Here is a 12734-nt window from a genome sequence, read left to right as displayed (position 1 = left end):
AGGGACTACCTGGGACACCAACCTACAAGGGCTGTCCTCAGGGTCTGGAGAGGCCAGGAGGATCATCAGAGGGCCTCCAGGGACCTGCTGCCTGTACACCTTCCTCCAACACTCCAACACAACCAAGGTTCCCTGCTGTCTCTCTCTGCCCAGAGAGCCCCAGCCCCCACTGAGAACTGGGACTCCCAGTCTTGGGGAAGATAGGGGTGAATTAGATGATGGATTAATCCCCTTTGGGTCAAAGTAGGGTCAGAGGGAAGACAGGAGCTGAGCATCCCAGAGTGAGAAACCAGGACTCTGCCCAGGGGTCAGAGCCGCTAGAAGGCTTCCCACAATAAGGGCAGGTTGGAGCTGGGTCTCAGAGAGTGGTGTCTCTTGCTCAATGGAAGTGGCCAAACAGTCCAGCCCCACCTCTCCTTGTGGTCAGTTCTTCCCTATCCCTGTTGGCCTGGTGGTCCAAGCCAGAGAGTCCACATTAACATATGCCTCTCTGTGATGTAATTAAACACATTTTGGTCTATGTGTTGTCTCTGTTTAATGACCATCTGATCAGAGAGTCTTTGTATGCTCCTGAGATGACTAGTGCCTGTGGCCTTAACGAAACAACACATCTGCCTCCAACTCCAATATCTGGTCTCACCTTTGAGTAATAGTTTGGATCCACAGAAGGCCCCCTTTCCTGATCCTCAGACAGATGCCTTCCCAAACCCCAGCCTGGGAGTTACTCAGAACTAAATTTCCATGGGACCCCTCCCCTCATGTGTTGTGTAACCTCCACCAACAGATCTCATCTGCACAATAGAGGTACCTACAACCTTGACCTCTCTTGTGTCATATTGAGATATCATTGTGCCCACAATACATGCCCCAGATAAGTTCAAGTAAAACACAGGAATGAGAATTGATGCTTTCCTGAAAGTAATATGGGGGGAAGAGTAAAGGATATCCATAAGATGTCAGACAGCAACACCTCTTTACCATCCTTTAAGTTCTTTTTTTTTTTTAATTTTTATTTATTTATGATAGTCACAGAGAGAGAGAGAGAGAGAGGCAGAGACACAGGCAGAGGGAGAAGCAGGCTCCATGCACTGGGAGCCGGATGTGGGATTCGATCCTGGGTCTCCAGGATCGCGCCCTGGGCCAAAGACAAGCGCCAAACCGCTGCGCCACCCAGGGATCCCTCATCCTTTAAGTTCTAAAGCAAGCGTGAACCCTTTCTCCCTTCCAGCTGTCATTTCTGTCTCTATCCTTCTATCTCTCATCCCTTCCTCTCTCATTGACTCTTCCCTTTTCTTTTGTGAAAATTGCCCTGTTACCAACCTCCTTGTCCTTCTTCATTCCTTTCCCAGGTTTTGCCCCATATCCAATTTTAGGCAGTTTCTGTTCATATCAATTAAAAGGACTCCATCCCACTAGTTCTCTTTCTCTCTCTCTCCTTCACCTTCTAAACTCTTAACATAGAAAACCTCCCTTAGGGTCTATCCCTCCCAAAGCAGGAAGGAATTATGAACAGAAAACCATCTTCTGAGGCAAATACTTTATTTTCTTTTGTGCTTTGCTATAATTTAGAAGACAATATTATGAAATACTGGATACAGTGTTTGATTAAAAAAGGGCCAATGCATGTGGCATTTAATATTATGCTATTTTTTGTTTATCCTCATGGTGGAAGAGAGGAAAGTTTTCCATTGTTTGCCCATTCAAGAGGAACCCTGTGCATCATTAACAAGACACACACACACATGATGCTGCCTTCCAGTCCCCAGGTAGATAATATGTTCTGTGATGCAGCTAATAGGATGGGCTTCATCACACGGGGTCAAGAACAAGAGATCAGAACCACTAGATCCCATGCAAGGAGGGCAAACTAATTGGAGAAAAACAAATATCAGGCATGCATCCATCTCCTGCGGATGTGTCTGTTTTCATATACTTGAAACCCTAGAACAGTTCTAGGGACAAAGCAGTTTTGTCGCATTTCCTCACCATTGTATCACCTCCAGCTGTCAAGAGATTAGGGGATTGAATTTTCTCTGGATGATTTCTTTTTCTTTTTAAGATTTTATTTATTTATTCATGAAAGACACACAAAGAGAGGGGCAGAGACACAGGCAGAGGAAGAAACAGGCTCCTTGCAAGGATTCAAAATAATATTAATAATTATTATAACTACTATTTTAAAATCCCAGTGGAAGGAGCTCAGGGTCTGTGTTCACCCACACCCAGGTTGAATCTTCCTTCAGAGCTTGTCAGTGCCTCCAGCCACTTTTCTAAGGAAGAATGGAAAATTCACAAAAAACAAGCCTAGTCTTTCCTTAACAATTTTTTATTGCGATCTCTAATAAAAATTTTGAATTGGAACAATCTGGTGCTGGTTGACATCCCATCTTTGAAAGGATAATGCAAATCTCACATCGCTATGTCCAGTAGGCTTGCATCAACTCTGAGCTGTGTATTGCATCAACTCTGAGCTGAGTATTATGTGGTGGTTTTCTTCGTTTTTGTACAAAACTCTACCATGTTATCTGCATGAGTTAAATAAATAGGAGAAATGGTTTTAAAGCACTGGTCAAAACACCACAAATAATATTGTGTTGGTTCCTTATTCTTCCTATAATAAGTCTCTATATCTATTGATATTATAATGTAATATTATATGCAATGTATTATATTTCATAATATTAGTATTATATTACATATTATAATCACATTAATATTTAATTATACTCATGAAAATATATACTGTGTCACTATTGTATGTTATATTAATAATTATATATTATCATTGCATTTATAATTAAATTATATTATATATAAAAACTATGTTTTATAAAAATTCAGTGTAATAAATTATTATCAAATATAATACCTAATAATACACATGTATGTAATAATATACACATAATGTATTCATATATATAAATTTATTATTATTTGTTTATCACTATTATAATACAATTGTGCTAGAGAATGATATTAATTATATTTACATATTGGTATATAATTTATATCATAATATATATAAAATATATGCGGTATATTATATATTATATGCCTTATTAACATATCTACCATATTAATATGGTATATTACATGTTACATATACTATATATATAGTATCATAGTATATAATACGTACTATATATAACTTAATATATATTACATTTTATATAGTGGACAATACAATTATAGCATACTATATATAATATGTAATATATTATAATAGCATTAGAAGAAGCACAGTAGCATAGTAGGCTACAATGGTAAGCAAGACAGAGTCCTTGCCTCTGAGGAGCTTACAATCTAATGGGGAGATTTACGGGGGACTGGGGTACCAATGTGTGCTGTACAATAATCAAGCTATTCAAAACTGATTCATATAAACCACAATGAAGTGCAGATAGCAAGATCTCCGCACCATGTGAAGGCTGCAAAATGCCTTAAGAGTGTCAAGAGCTGTGATTTTACATTTTTTCCTCCCAGCAAACTTAGCCACATATTCCATAGAAGTGAAGGACTCAGCATATATGAGTCATAAGTACATGTGAAGGATGGGCTCCCCAGGTCCTGGGCTGGGTACCCTGCAGCTATACACCGGAGGACCTTGCTGCCAACAAGCATCCTGCAGCCGGGCTGTTGGGACTCCTTCACCTCTGCTAATGGATTTCCAAAGATACTCAACCCTTCTCTTGAGCAATCTCAATGCCCTATGTCTTCTCCATAAAAAAGGATGGCCTAAGAATCTGGCTTAAAATGAATTTCATCATGAAACCACATAACATATAATGACAGGATGCCATTTCAGGAGTCAGTTTTCTAGGGCTGCTGTAACAAACCACATAAACCGGTGACTTAAAACCACACACATCTTTCCTCTTCCATGTTGGAGGCCAGAAGCCAAAGTCAGGGTCACCAGGTGTGAGTCAACATGTGAGCGGGGCGGCATCATTTGGGGGATTCAGGGAAGAAACTGTCTCCTGTTTTCCCAGCTGTAAGTCAGCAGGCATTCCTTGGCTCAGGGTTCCTGCTTCAGCTACTCCAATCCCTCCTTCCAATGTCACAACCCCTATTTCTCTCTGTGGGTGACCCCTCTTGCCCCCTTTTATAAGGACACTTGCAATCATAGCAGGCCCATCTGGGTGATCCAGGGTAACCTCTTATCTCAGATCCTGGAACTGCATCTCATCTGCATGCAGTCCCTTTGGCCAGGGAAGGGAACATAGTCACAGGTTCTGGATAAGGGCATCTCAGGTAGGACGGATTGGCATGAGTCATTAACACCAATAATTGTAAAATAATGAAATGGAACCCCAGGGTCTCATTGTCGGTGTTGATGTGACAAAGTGTCTCTGTAACTCCTCTGGAGTCAGTGTTTCTCCCTGGCTGTGTGAAACGGCTGTGTGCACAGGCTGTACCTGCCCTCTTCCCTGAAAGTTGTCTATTCCTTCTAATGACAGCCCTCTCCTCTCAGTCACAACCATATTTCTCTCTGCAGGTGTTGAGAGAGGTGCATTCCTGATCACCAACTGCACACAAATGCAGATTGTGATAGATTCCTGCTTCAGCACTTCAGGGCTGTGTGGCTGCAGACAAATAATCTCTCAGGTTTGCATTTTCTGCATTTCAAAAATGTGGATAGTAATAGATGTGGGTCATATCTAAATGTGCCAAAATAATAGTTTATTTTGAATCTTAGAAGAGTGAACGAATACACAGGAAATCCTTCCCACAACATTTGGTAAAAAGAAAGCACTCATATGTGATAGTCATTCTTACATTTATTATGATAAAATATCTTCTGCCTGTGGCCCAAATATCTGGTCACACCTTAGAGTATGACCCTACACCAACGGAAGGCCCTCTTCTTGGATGTTCAGACATGTGGTTTTGCAGACCTCCAGCATGGGACTCAGACAGATCTAAAGTTGCATGTGACTCCTTCATTCATGTGTAACATCCACCAACATTTCTCATCTATTAAAGAGGGTACGCATACCCTGACTACTTTTTATGCCATCTTGAGATAGCACTGTGCCCTCCAACACATCCCCCATATAGATTCAAGTAAAACACAGGAATGAGAAATTAATGTTTTACCGAAAGTAATGGGAGGAAAGAGGAAAAAGGGAAAAGCATTTCTCGAAGATGTCAGATAGCAACACACTTTTAACATTCTCTGTTTTTGAATCTGATCATTGAACCTTCTCCTGCCCTATACCCACCCCCTCCAATCGCTTTCTCTCTCTTTCTCTTCATATTCTGACATCCTTCACTCAACTCAGATCAACAGACAGAAGGAACTAGACAGAGTCAACTACCTTCTTGGAGACAAATAATTTATTTACTTGTACATTTTCGTATTAAAGGGTAATTATAAAACACTGGAAATGCCTGAAAGAAAAGCCCAATGAGAGGGCATTTATTATGCTTATTTCTGTTTATCTTACCGTGCAGGAGGTAAGGTCAATGATTTGGATCAGTGGCTATACACATTCATGTGATGCTCCTTTCTGGCCCATAAGGAGATAACACAGTCTTAGACACAGGTATGGGATGGAGCTCATCACAACGGATCTTAAATAAGAGATTGTGATCACTAAATCTTATGCAAGAGAGGAGAAAACAAATTGGAGTAAAACAAATACCTACCATATCTCCAACACCTGGGTGCATCGAACAATACCTTATTTTCTTATGTCCATGGGAGTAGACTTAATTCCCACCAGTCATTCTATCATATTCCTCACCACCAAACTGACCATCAGGAGCGTAAGGGACTGAATTTTCTCTGGAAGCTTTTCTTTATGGCATTCTTGAGCTCCTTATTCCTGAGGCTGAAAATGATTGGGCTGAGAAATGGGGTGAAGACTGTATAGGTGGTGGCCATCAGGGTGTTACTGTCCATAGAATGGGGGCCCTTGGGCTTGAGGTAGATAATGGAGGCAAAACTGTAGTGCACAATAACAATAGTGAGGTGGGACACACAGGTGGAGAAGGTCTTGTGCCTTCCCTCAACAGAGGGGATCCTTAATATGGCGGCCACAATGAAGATATAGGAGAGGATGATAAGGAATAAACAGCCCATCAGAGCTGAGACACACACGAGGATCACACCCAAGGTGACTGAGGAATTCTCATTCCCACAAGCCAACTTTAAGAGGGAAAACACATGGCAGAGAAAATGGTGGATCACATTAGACCCACAGAAGGTGAGGTGAAAAACTATCAGGGTCACCATCATCCCCATGACTGAGCCACCAGCCCAGGTCCAGGACACCAGACGGGCACAGGTGCGGATGCTCATGAGCACGTTGTAGCGCAGGGGGTGGCAGATGGCCACGTAGCGGTCATAACCCATGATCATAAGCAAGAAGGAATGGGTGAAGCCAAATGTGAAGGAGAAGAACATCTGGGTGGCACAGGCCACAAAGGTGATGGAGCGGTGGCTGGAGAGCATGTCAACCAGCATGCGGGGGGTGACGGCAACAGTGAAGAGAATCTCAGAGGTGGACAGGGCACACAGGAAGAGGTACATGGGCGTGTGCAGGCTGCGCTCACTCCAGATAGTAGCCATGATGAGCAGGTTCCCCAACAGCGTGAACAGGTACATCAGCAAGTAGAACAGAAAGAAGGCAGGCAGGAGATGCTGTGGGAAGGTGGAGAAGCCCACGAGGATGAATTCAGACAGCATGCTATAGTTCTGGCCAGCCACGGATGCTGCATCTGCTGAGATTACAGAGGGAATGAGGGGACCAGCAGAAAGATCACAATCTATATAACAATATTGTGTTTGAACAATAGGAAATATGTGAAATGGGTAAATATTAGATGCATTGTGTTAGGACTGGGTGAATGACCAGGGTACTCACTGTTTCTGCTGTTCTTTAGCATGGAACTGAAAGCTGTGAGCGGTGCTATAAGGAAAGAAAGAGAAAGTAGGTGTGTAACCATTGGAAGGGAAGAGACCTGCTCATCCATCCAGAAAAGGAAAAGAATAAAGACATAACATATCACAGCAAGAGAGAGCACAGAGCTGCAAATATTAGATCCACTTCCTAAAAACCAGTTATTTCTCATAGAATTACAACAGTAGTAATCATTCAGAACATGAATTTTAAGTAAAAAGGAAGATACCATTCCTAATAGTGACACAAAGTATAAGGAAACAATTCTTAAGCACTTGGCCCGGCGATTTCTTTGTACTCAAGAAAATTTGAGCCTCTAATGGTCATTTTGTATGGGCTTTTGTATGGGTACATTATTCACTCCCCATGTTTACCATCTTAGCAATTAACCCTGAGATTCTGTGAAAATATTCAGTTTTGGATATAGTCAAGCTGACTGGGTGGGACACAAGACAGTTTATCTACTCCTTCATTCACCCTGTGGTAATTTGTGGTTTTAGTCAAAACATTTGAGGAATATATCCTCACCTTCATTGGAAAAAGGAGGAGTTGATGGTCCCCAGAAAGAGTCTCTGAGGCCCTAGAGTTGTCCACACAAGTCTTCCACACTTTGGAAGCCTCTGTTATAAAGCATCTAGGATTCAATCACATGCAATACCTACAAATTCAGAAATTTTAACCATTAATAAAAATATAAGTGGATTTGAATACATGGAGAAAAATGCATACTCTAGATGGCAACAGTAAATATGGTAATGATGACACTTCTTCCTCAAATTATATCATCAGTCAACTACATTCATAGTTTCAGAGAATCAATTGTACATTTCATAAAAGTTTCCTAAATTTCCTTTTTTCCTTGTTTATTTTTTAAATTAAATTTCAATATGCCGCATATAATATAGCACTGACTGCTCATCACATCACGTGCCCTTCTTAATGCTTGTCCTTCAGAAAAATAAGGTCAGTGCAAAACTATACTGCTCTTCTAAAAATGGAATCAATAGGAAAGAAATGATATGGTAGGTATGCAGACGTATTATACACATTATACACATCATAGTCATCTCTCAGTGTGACCCTGGAACAGAAAAAGACACTGATCAAATTGATTGGATACTCAGAAAATATCCCTGCATGATTCACAGCTTAACATGTGATAAAGGTGGGAGCACAGATCAAAGGGAAAAGGTGGACAGTCTAGGAGTTTGTGGTGGGAAAACTGGTCCTTTCATGAAGCAAAGTCAATCTGAACTTCTGCCTAAGACCACACACAAACAGAGATTCCAGGATTCAAGAATGAATTTGAAATAGGATTGAGAAGTTAATAGTAGAAGGTGTAGGAGAATCATTTTGATGACCTAGGAGTGGAGACGACATCTTAAACTTAAGAAGCACAAACACTGGTTGATTGTGAAGGAACAAAAACACCAACACGAAGAGTTTTTGTTCAACAAAAGATATCCTGGATCCAGTTAACAGGAGATGGAAAGGTGGGGAAAGATCATTTTAATGGTCCACAATTGACCAGGGAATGTGATGTAGAAGAAGCCAGTTACCTCTACAAGTAGGAAGCTCAATACAGAAATGAGCAAAAGTGTGAGCAGAGAACTCACAGAGGGTGTAGCACAGGCAAAAGAAAACACACTAAAAAGAAAAAAAAAAAAAGAGAGGGAGGAAAGGAATGAGAGAAAGAAAGGGAAATGCAGTGGGAATTCAGTGTAGACCTATTCAATGCCCCAAATGAGAAAGTGCCCAGTGCTGATCAGGATCTGGGGAGAAAGCAATATTTGTGCACTGCCTGTGAGAGCCAGGTGGGGAAAATTAACAGTTCATCTGCTAAGTGCACCAGCACAGGGCTCCAGTATCTATCTCCATTGCTCACATCTGTCACAAGGGACCTAACAGAGGATGGTTCTGTAACTGCCTGTAGTGGAGAAATGGACAAGCCTGCGTGGGCACCATAACTGGGAAGATGGCAGGTCACATGGGCTGGAGCAAACCCTGGAGCCCTAGGCAGCAGTTCAATGCACCCACAGCAGCATAAATAAACCTGTAAAACGGTCTTGAGTGAATGAAGCAAAAGCACATGAACACTGAAGCATAATTCAACTTAGGCACATGAAAAATACAGCACCTGAAACTATTCTGGATGATATTTAATGGTGCATACATGTCACTCTACATCTGTCAAAACTCATAGAATGCGCAACAAAGAGAGTGAACACTAATGTAACCTGTGAGCCAAGTTAATAATAACAAATCAATATTTGTTCACCAACTGGGACAAATGCACCACAAGAATGCCAGATTGGACAACTTTTAGCAGCCACCCAGACCTCAACCCACTAGATGCCAGGAGCATTTCTTCCCTCTCCATAAGCTGTCACAACCAAAAGTTCCTCCAGGCATATAGAAACATTTCAGGAGGGACAGGGTAGATTCAGCCCCAAACAAGAATGCTGATTTAGAAGCAGTAAGGACACTAGGCTGGGTGAAGAATCCAAGAACAACCTGAAAAGACTCCCAACAATTGCCCGAGGCTGAGAGCCTGTCCTATGATTCTTCTCCCAGGACCTGTCCCCATCCTCTCTTGGCCTTGCTCCCCACAACTGTCAAAGATTACAACCTACCCTGTTCCTCCTGGTCCCCCTCAGCCTGGGCTGCCTCTTCCAGGAAGCAGCCAGCAGGGAAGAACAGAAGAAGCTCTCCTGCCTGATGCTGTCAGCAGCACACAGGGGCAGGTGTGGGGCCAGACCTCAGGGCTCCTGGAACTGATGCTGTGTGCTTTAACCTGGCGGTAGCTTCCCAGCAGGCTGCTCCCCAGGGGCTCCCTGGGACACCAACCTGCAAGGGCTGCCCTCAGGGTCTGGAGAGGCCAGAAGGATCATCAGGGGGCCTCCAGGGACCTGCTGCCTGTACACCTTCCTCCAACACTCCAACACAACCAAGGTTCCCTGCTGTCTCTCTCTGCCCAGAGGATGAGAGACTAGGGACTCTCAGTCTTGGGGGAGATAGAGGTGGATTAGATGCTGGATTAGTACCCCTTGGGTCAAGGCAGGGTCAGAGGGAAGACAGGAGCCAAGCACCCCAGAGTGAAAATCCAGGGCCTTGCCTTGGGGTCAAGGCAGGTGGAGGCTTCCCACAATAAGGGCAGTTTAGAGCTGGGTCTCAGAGAGTGGTGTCTTTTGGTCAATGGAAGTGTTCAGTGTCTTCTGGCCAATTGGCCAGCCCCGCCTCTACCTGTGGTCAGTTCTTCCCTATCCCTGGTGGCCTGGTGGTCCAAGCCAGAGAGTCCACATTAGTCTGTTCATCCTTGGTTTATAATAACACATTTGGTCTTTGTCCAGTCCCTGAGACACAGCCCTTAAGCCCTTGTCTCTGGAGTGATACTAGTGGCTTTTTAAATATATATGTAATATACATATATATTGTATTGGAGTTTGATTTGCCAATATATAGTATAACACCCAGTGCTCATCTCGTAAGGGTCACCCTCAGTGTCTGTCATCCCGTTACCCCTACTCTCCGCCCACCTCCCCTTCCATCACCCCTTGTTCATTTCCCAGAGTTAGGAGACTCTCATGTTTTGTCACCCTCTCTAATTTTTCCCACCCATTTTCTCTCCTTTCCCCTAAAATCCCTTTCACTATGTTTTATCTAGGGGCTTTTGATTTTTAGTGAATTGGGTGGTGGCTGGTAGCCCAGGATAACTTTAGGAAGGAGGCTGCTCTCCAGAGCTACCACGCAGTGATCAGAGACTTGGAACCACCAGGGAGGAGAGACGGGTTACAGATTGATACTCTCGTAGCGATGATCAATTATTTAATCAATCATGACCATGTATTAACCTCCATAAAAACTTCCTGAACGAAAGATTTCAGAGATCATAGCAGTTGATGAACCCATGGAGGTACTAGGAGGGTGGCAAGTCCAGAGAGGGCATGGAGATTCCTCACTCCTTCCTCTATACCTTGCAGGATGCATCTTTTTGGCTGTTTCTGAGTTGTGTCTTTCATAATAAACCTGAGAGAGTGAGTGTGGCATTTTCCTGATTTCTATAACTCATTGTAGTCAAGTATCCAAACTGAAAGGGGGAATTTGGAAATCCTCACATTTGTATCCATTTCAGACAGAAGTGCAGGTACCCTGGGCACCCAATACTTGTGACTGGCCTCTCGAGGTAGTTAGTGTCAGTATTGAGCTGAATTATAAGACACCAAGGTGGTGTCTGAGTAGCTGGAGATTTGGTCATTGCTATGGAAAGAACTCATCCATTTGCTGTTTTGAGAGTTAGCTTCTTCTCAACCCGAAACTGACTGAGACTTTTTTGGCTAGCTAAGAATATATACCACAAAACTGGCAAATAGTACATGAAGTGGGAAACTAACAATGCATTATTTTAGAATCAGAACAAGCCAAGCTTACTCACTGTCTTTGCTGGTCATTAGCTGGGAACTGATAGCCTGGAGTGGTACTTGAGGATGGTAAGAAAAGAAAGATGATCAGGATCAGAAGGGAAGAGATGTGATCATCTACCTAGAAAGGTAAAAGGATGAAGGTGGAATATATTTGAGCAAACAAAGAACTCAAGCTGCAGAAGATTAGATCAACATCCCAAACTCATTATATGTCCTGTAGAATTACACCCATAGTAATCATGCAAAACATACAATTTAAGGAAAAAGTAAGATAACATGACCATTAGTGATACCAACTATAACAAGACAGCTCTTACACATTTTGACCCGGGATTTCTTTATGCTAAAAAACTATTGAGCCCCTTACAGTGCTTTTCTTTGAGTAAGTTGTAACTCTCCAGTCAGTTATTAAACCGGAGAGTCTTTGAAATATTTAGTTATTGAGGTTTGCACTGCAGAAAATTGACCAAGGAATATTATCTAGAATAAATAAGAAACCAGTTATATTAAGGAGGAGAGACTTCAATACAGAAATGAGACAAGGATATGAGCAGAGAAGTCACAGGAGGAGGTCCACAGACACATGAAACGATGGTTTTAAGGCAAGGAGAGGGTGGAGGAAATGACCCTGCACTTTCACTTACACCCATTCATTTCCCTAGACTAGAGAGTGCCCAATGCAGGTCAAAATATGGGAGAAAGCACTTAAGCCTTGGGCCTGTTGGCAGGAACCGAGAATGGAGAGGCATAGACTTTACAAGCTGTATGTACCAGCACAGAGCTCCTGACCATCTATCTTGAATGCTCACAGCTGTCTGAGGGAGCTGTCACAGGATGTGTCGGTAGCATTGTAGTGGGGTTATGAACAAGCCTACTTGGGCACTATAACAGGGAAGAGAGCAGGTCACAGGGGCTGGATGCAAACACTGGAGTGCCAGACACCAGTTCCATGCACACACAGTAGCATAAATAAACCTGTAAAAAGATCTTGAGTGAATGAAGCAAAAGCAGATGAACACTGTAGCATAACTCATTAGGGCACATGAAACACAGAGCACTGGAAACTATTGTAGATGATGGTGTAACGGTGTACACAAGTCACTCTGTATCTGTCAAAACTCATAGAAAGTGCAATACAGAACGTGAATCCTGATGTAACCTGTGAGCTGAGTTAATAATAATGAATTTATATTAGTTCACCAACTGGGACAAATGAACCACATGAATACCAGATTGGACAGTCTTTAGCAGCAACTCAAGCCTCCACCCCCTAGATGCCAGCAGCATCCGATCTCTCCCCAAGAGCTGTGAAAACCAAAAGGGCCTCCACACATGGACAAACATTATATAGGGGACAGAATCAGCCTCCAACAAGAAGACTCAGAAGGTGCAAAAGACACTAGGTTGA

At 42.6% G+C, this 12734-nt stretch overlaps 1 protein-coding gene across 1 annotated transcript; it reads right to left on the bottom strand.

Moving 5' to 3' along the window:
• Positions 1-5761: 5761 nt before the first annotated feature.
• Positions 5762-11160, bottom strand: LOC121495099 (olfactory receptor 10H3-like). Its single transcript, XM_041762387.1, has 2 exons — positions 11070-11160; positions 5762-6726 (listed from the first exon to the last, which is right to left on the bottom strand). Exons 1-2 carry the CDS (start codon positions 11158-11160, stop codon positions 5762-5764), a joined length of 1056 nt encoding a protein of 351 aa, XP_041618321.1.
• Between the last annotated feature and the right edge of the window lie 1574 nt (positions 11161-12734).

The sequence above is a fragment of the Vulpes lagopus genome, chromosome 7 (assembly GCF_018345385.1).
Source record: "Vulpes lagopus strain Blue_001 chromosome 7, ASM1834538v1, whole genome shotgun sequence".
NCBI lineage: Eukaryota > Metazoa > Chordata > Mammalia > Carnivora > Canidae > Vulpes > Vulpes lagopus.
The sequence above is the reverse complement of the archived record's forward strand: the minus strand, read 5'-3'. Positions and strand labels throughout refer to the sequence as shown.

Coding starts and splice junctions, on each gene's coding strand:
- LOC121495099 (XM_041762387.1), bottom strand. CDS start 11,160: ATGACCAAATCTCCAGCTACTCAGACACCACCTTGGTGTCTTATAATT. Junction 6,727..11,069: donor CCTCGAGAGGCCAGTCACAA/GTATTGGGTGCC, acceptor CTGTAATCTCAG/CAGATGCAGCATCCGTGGCT.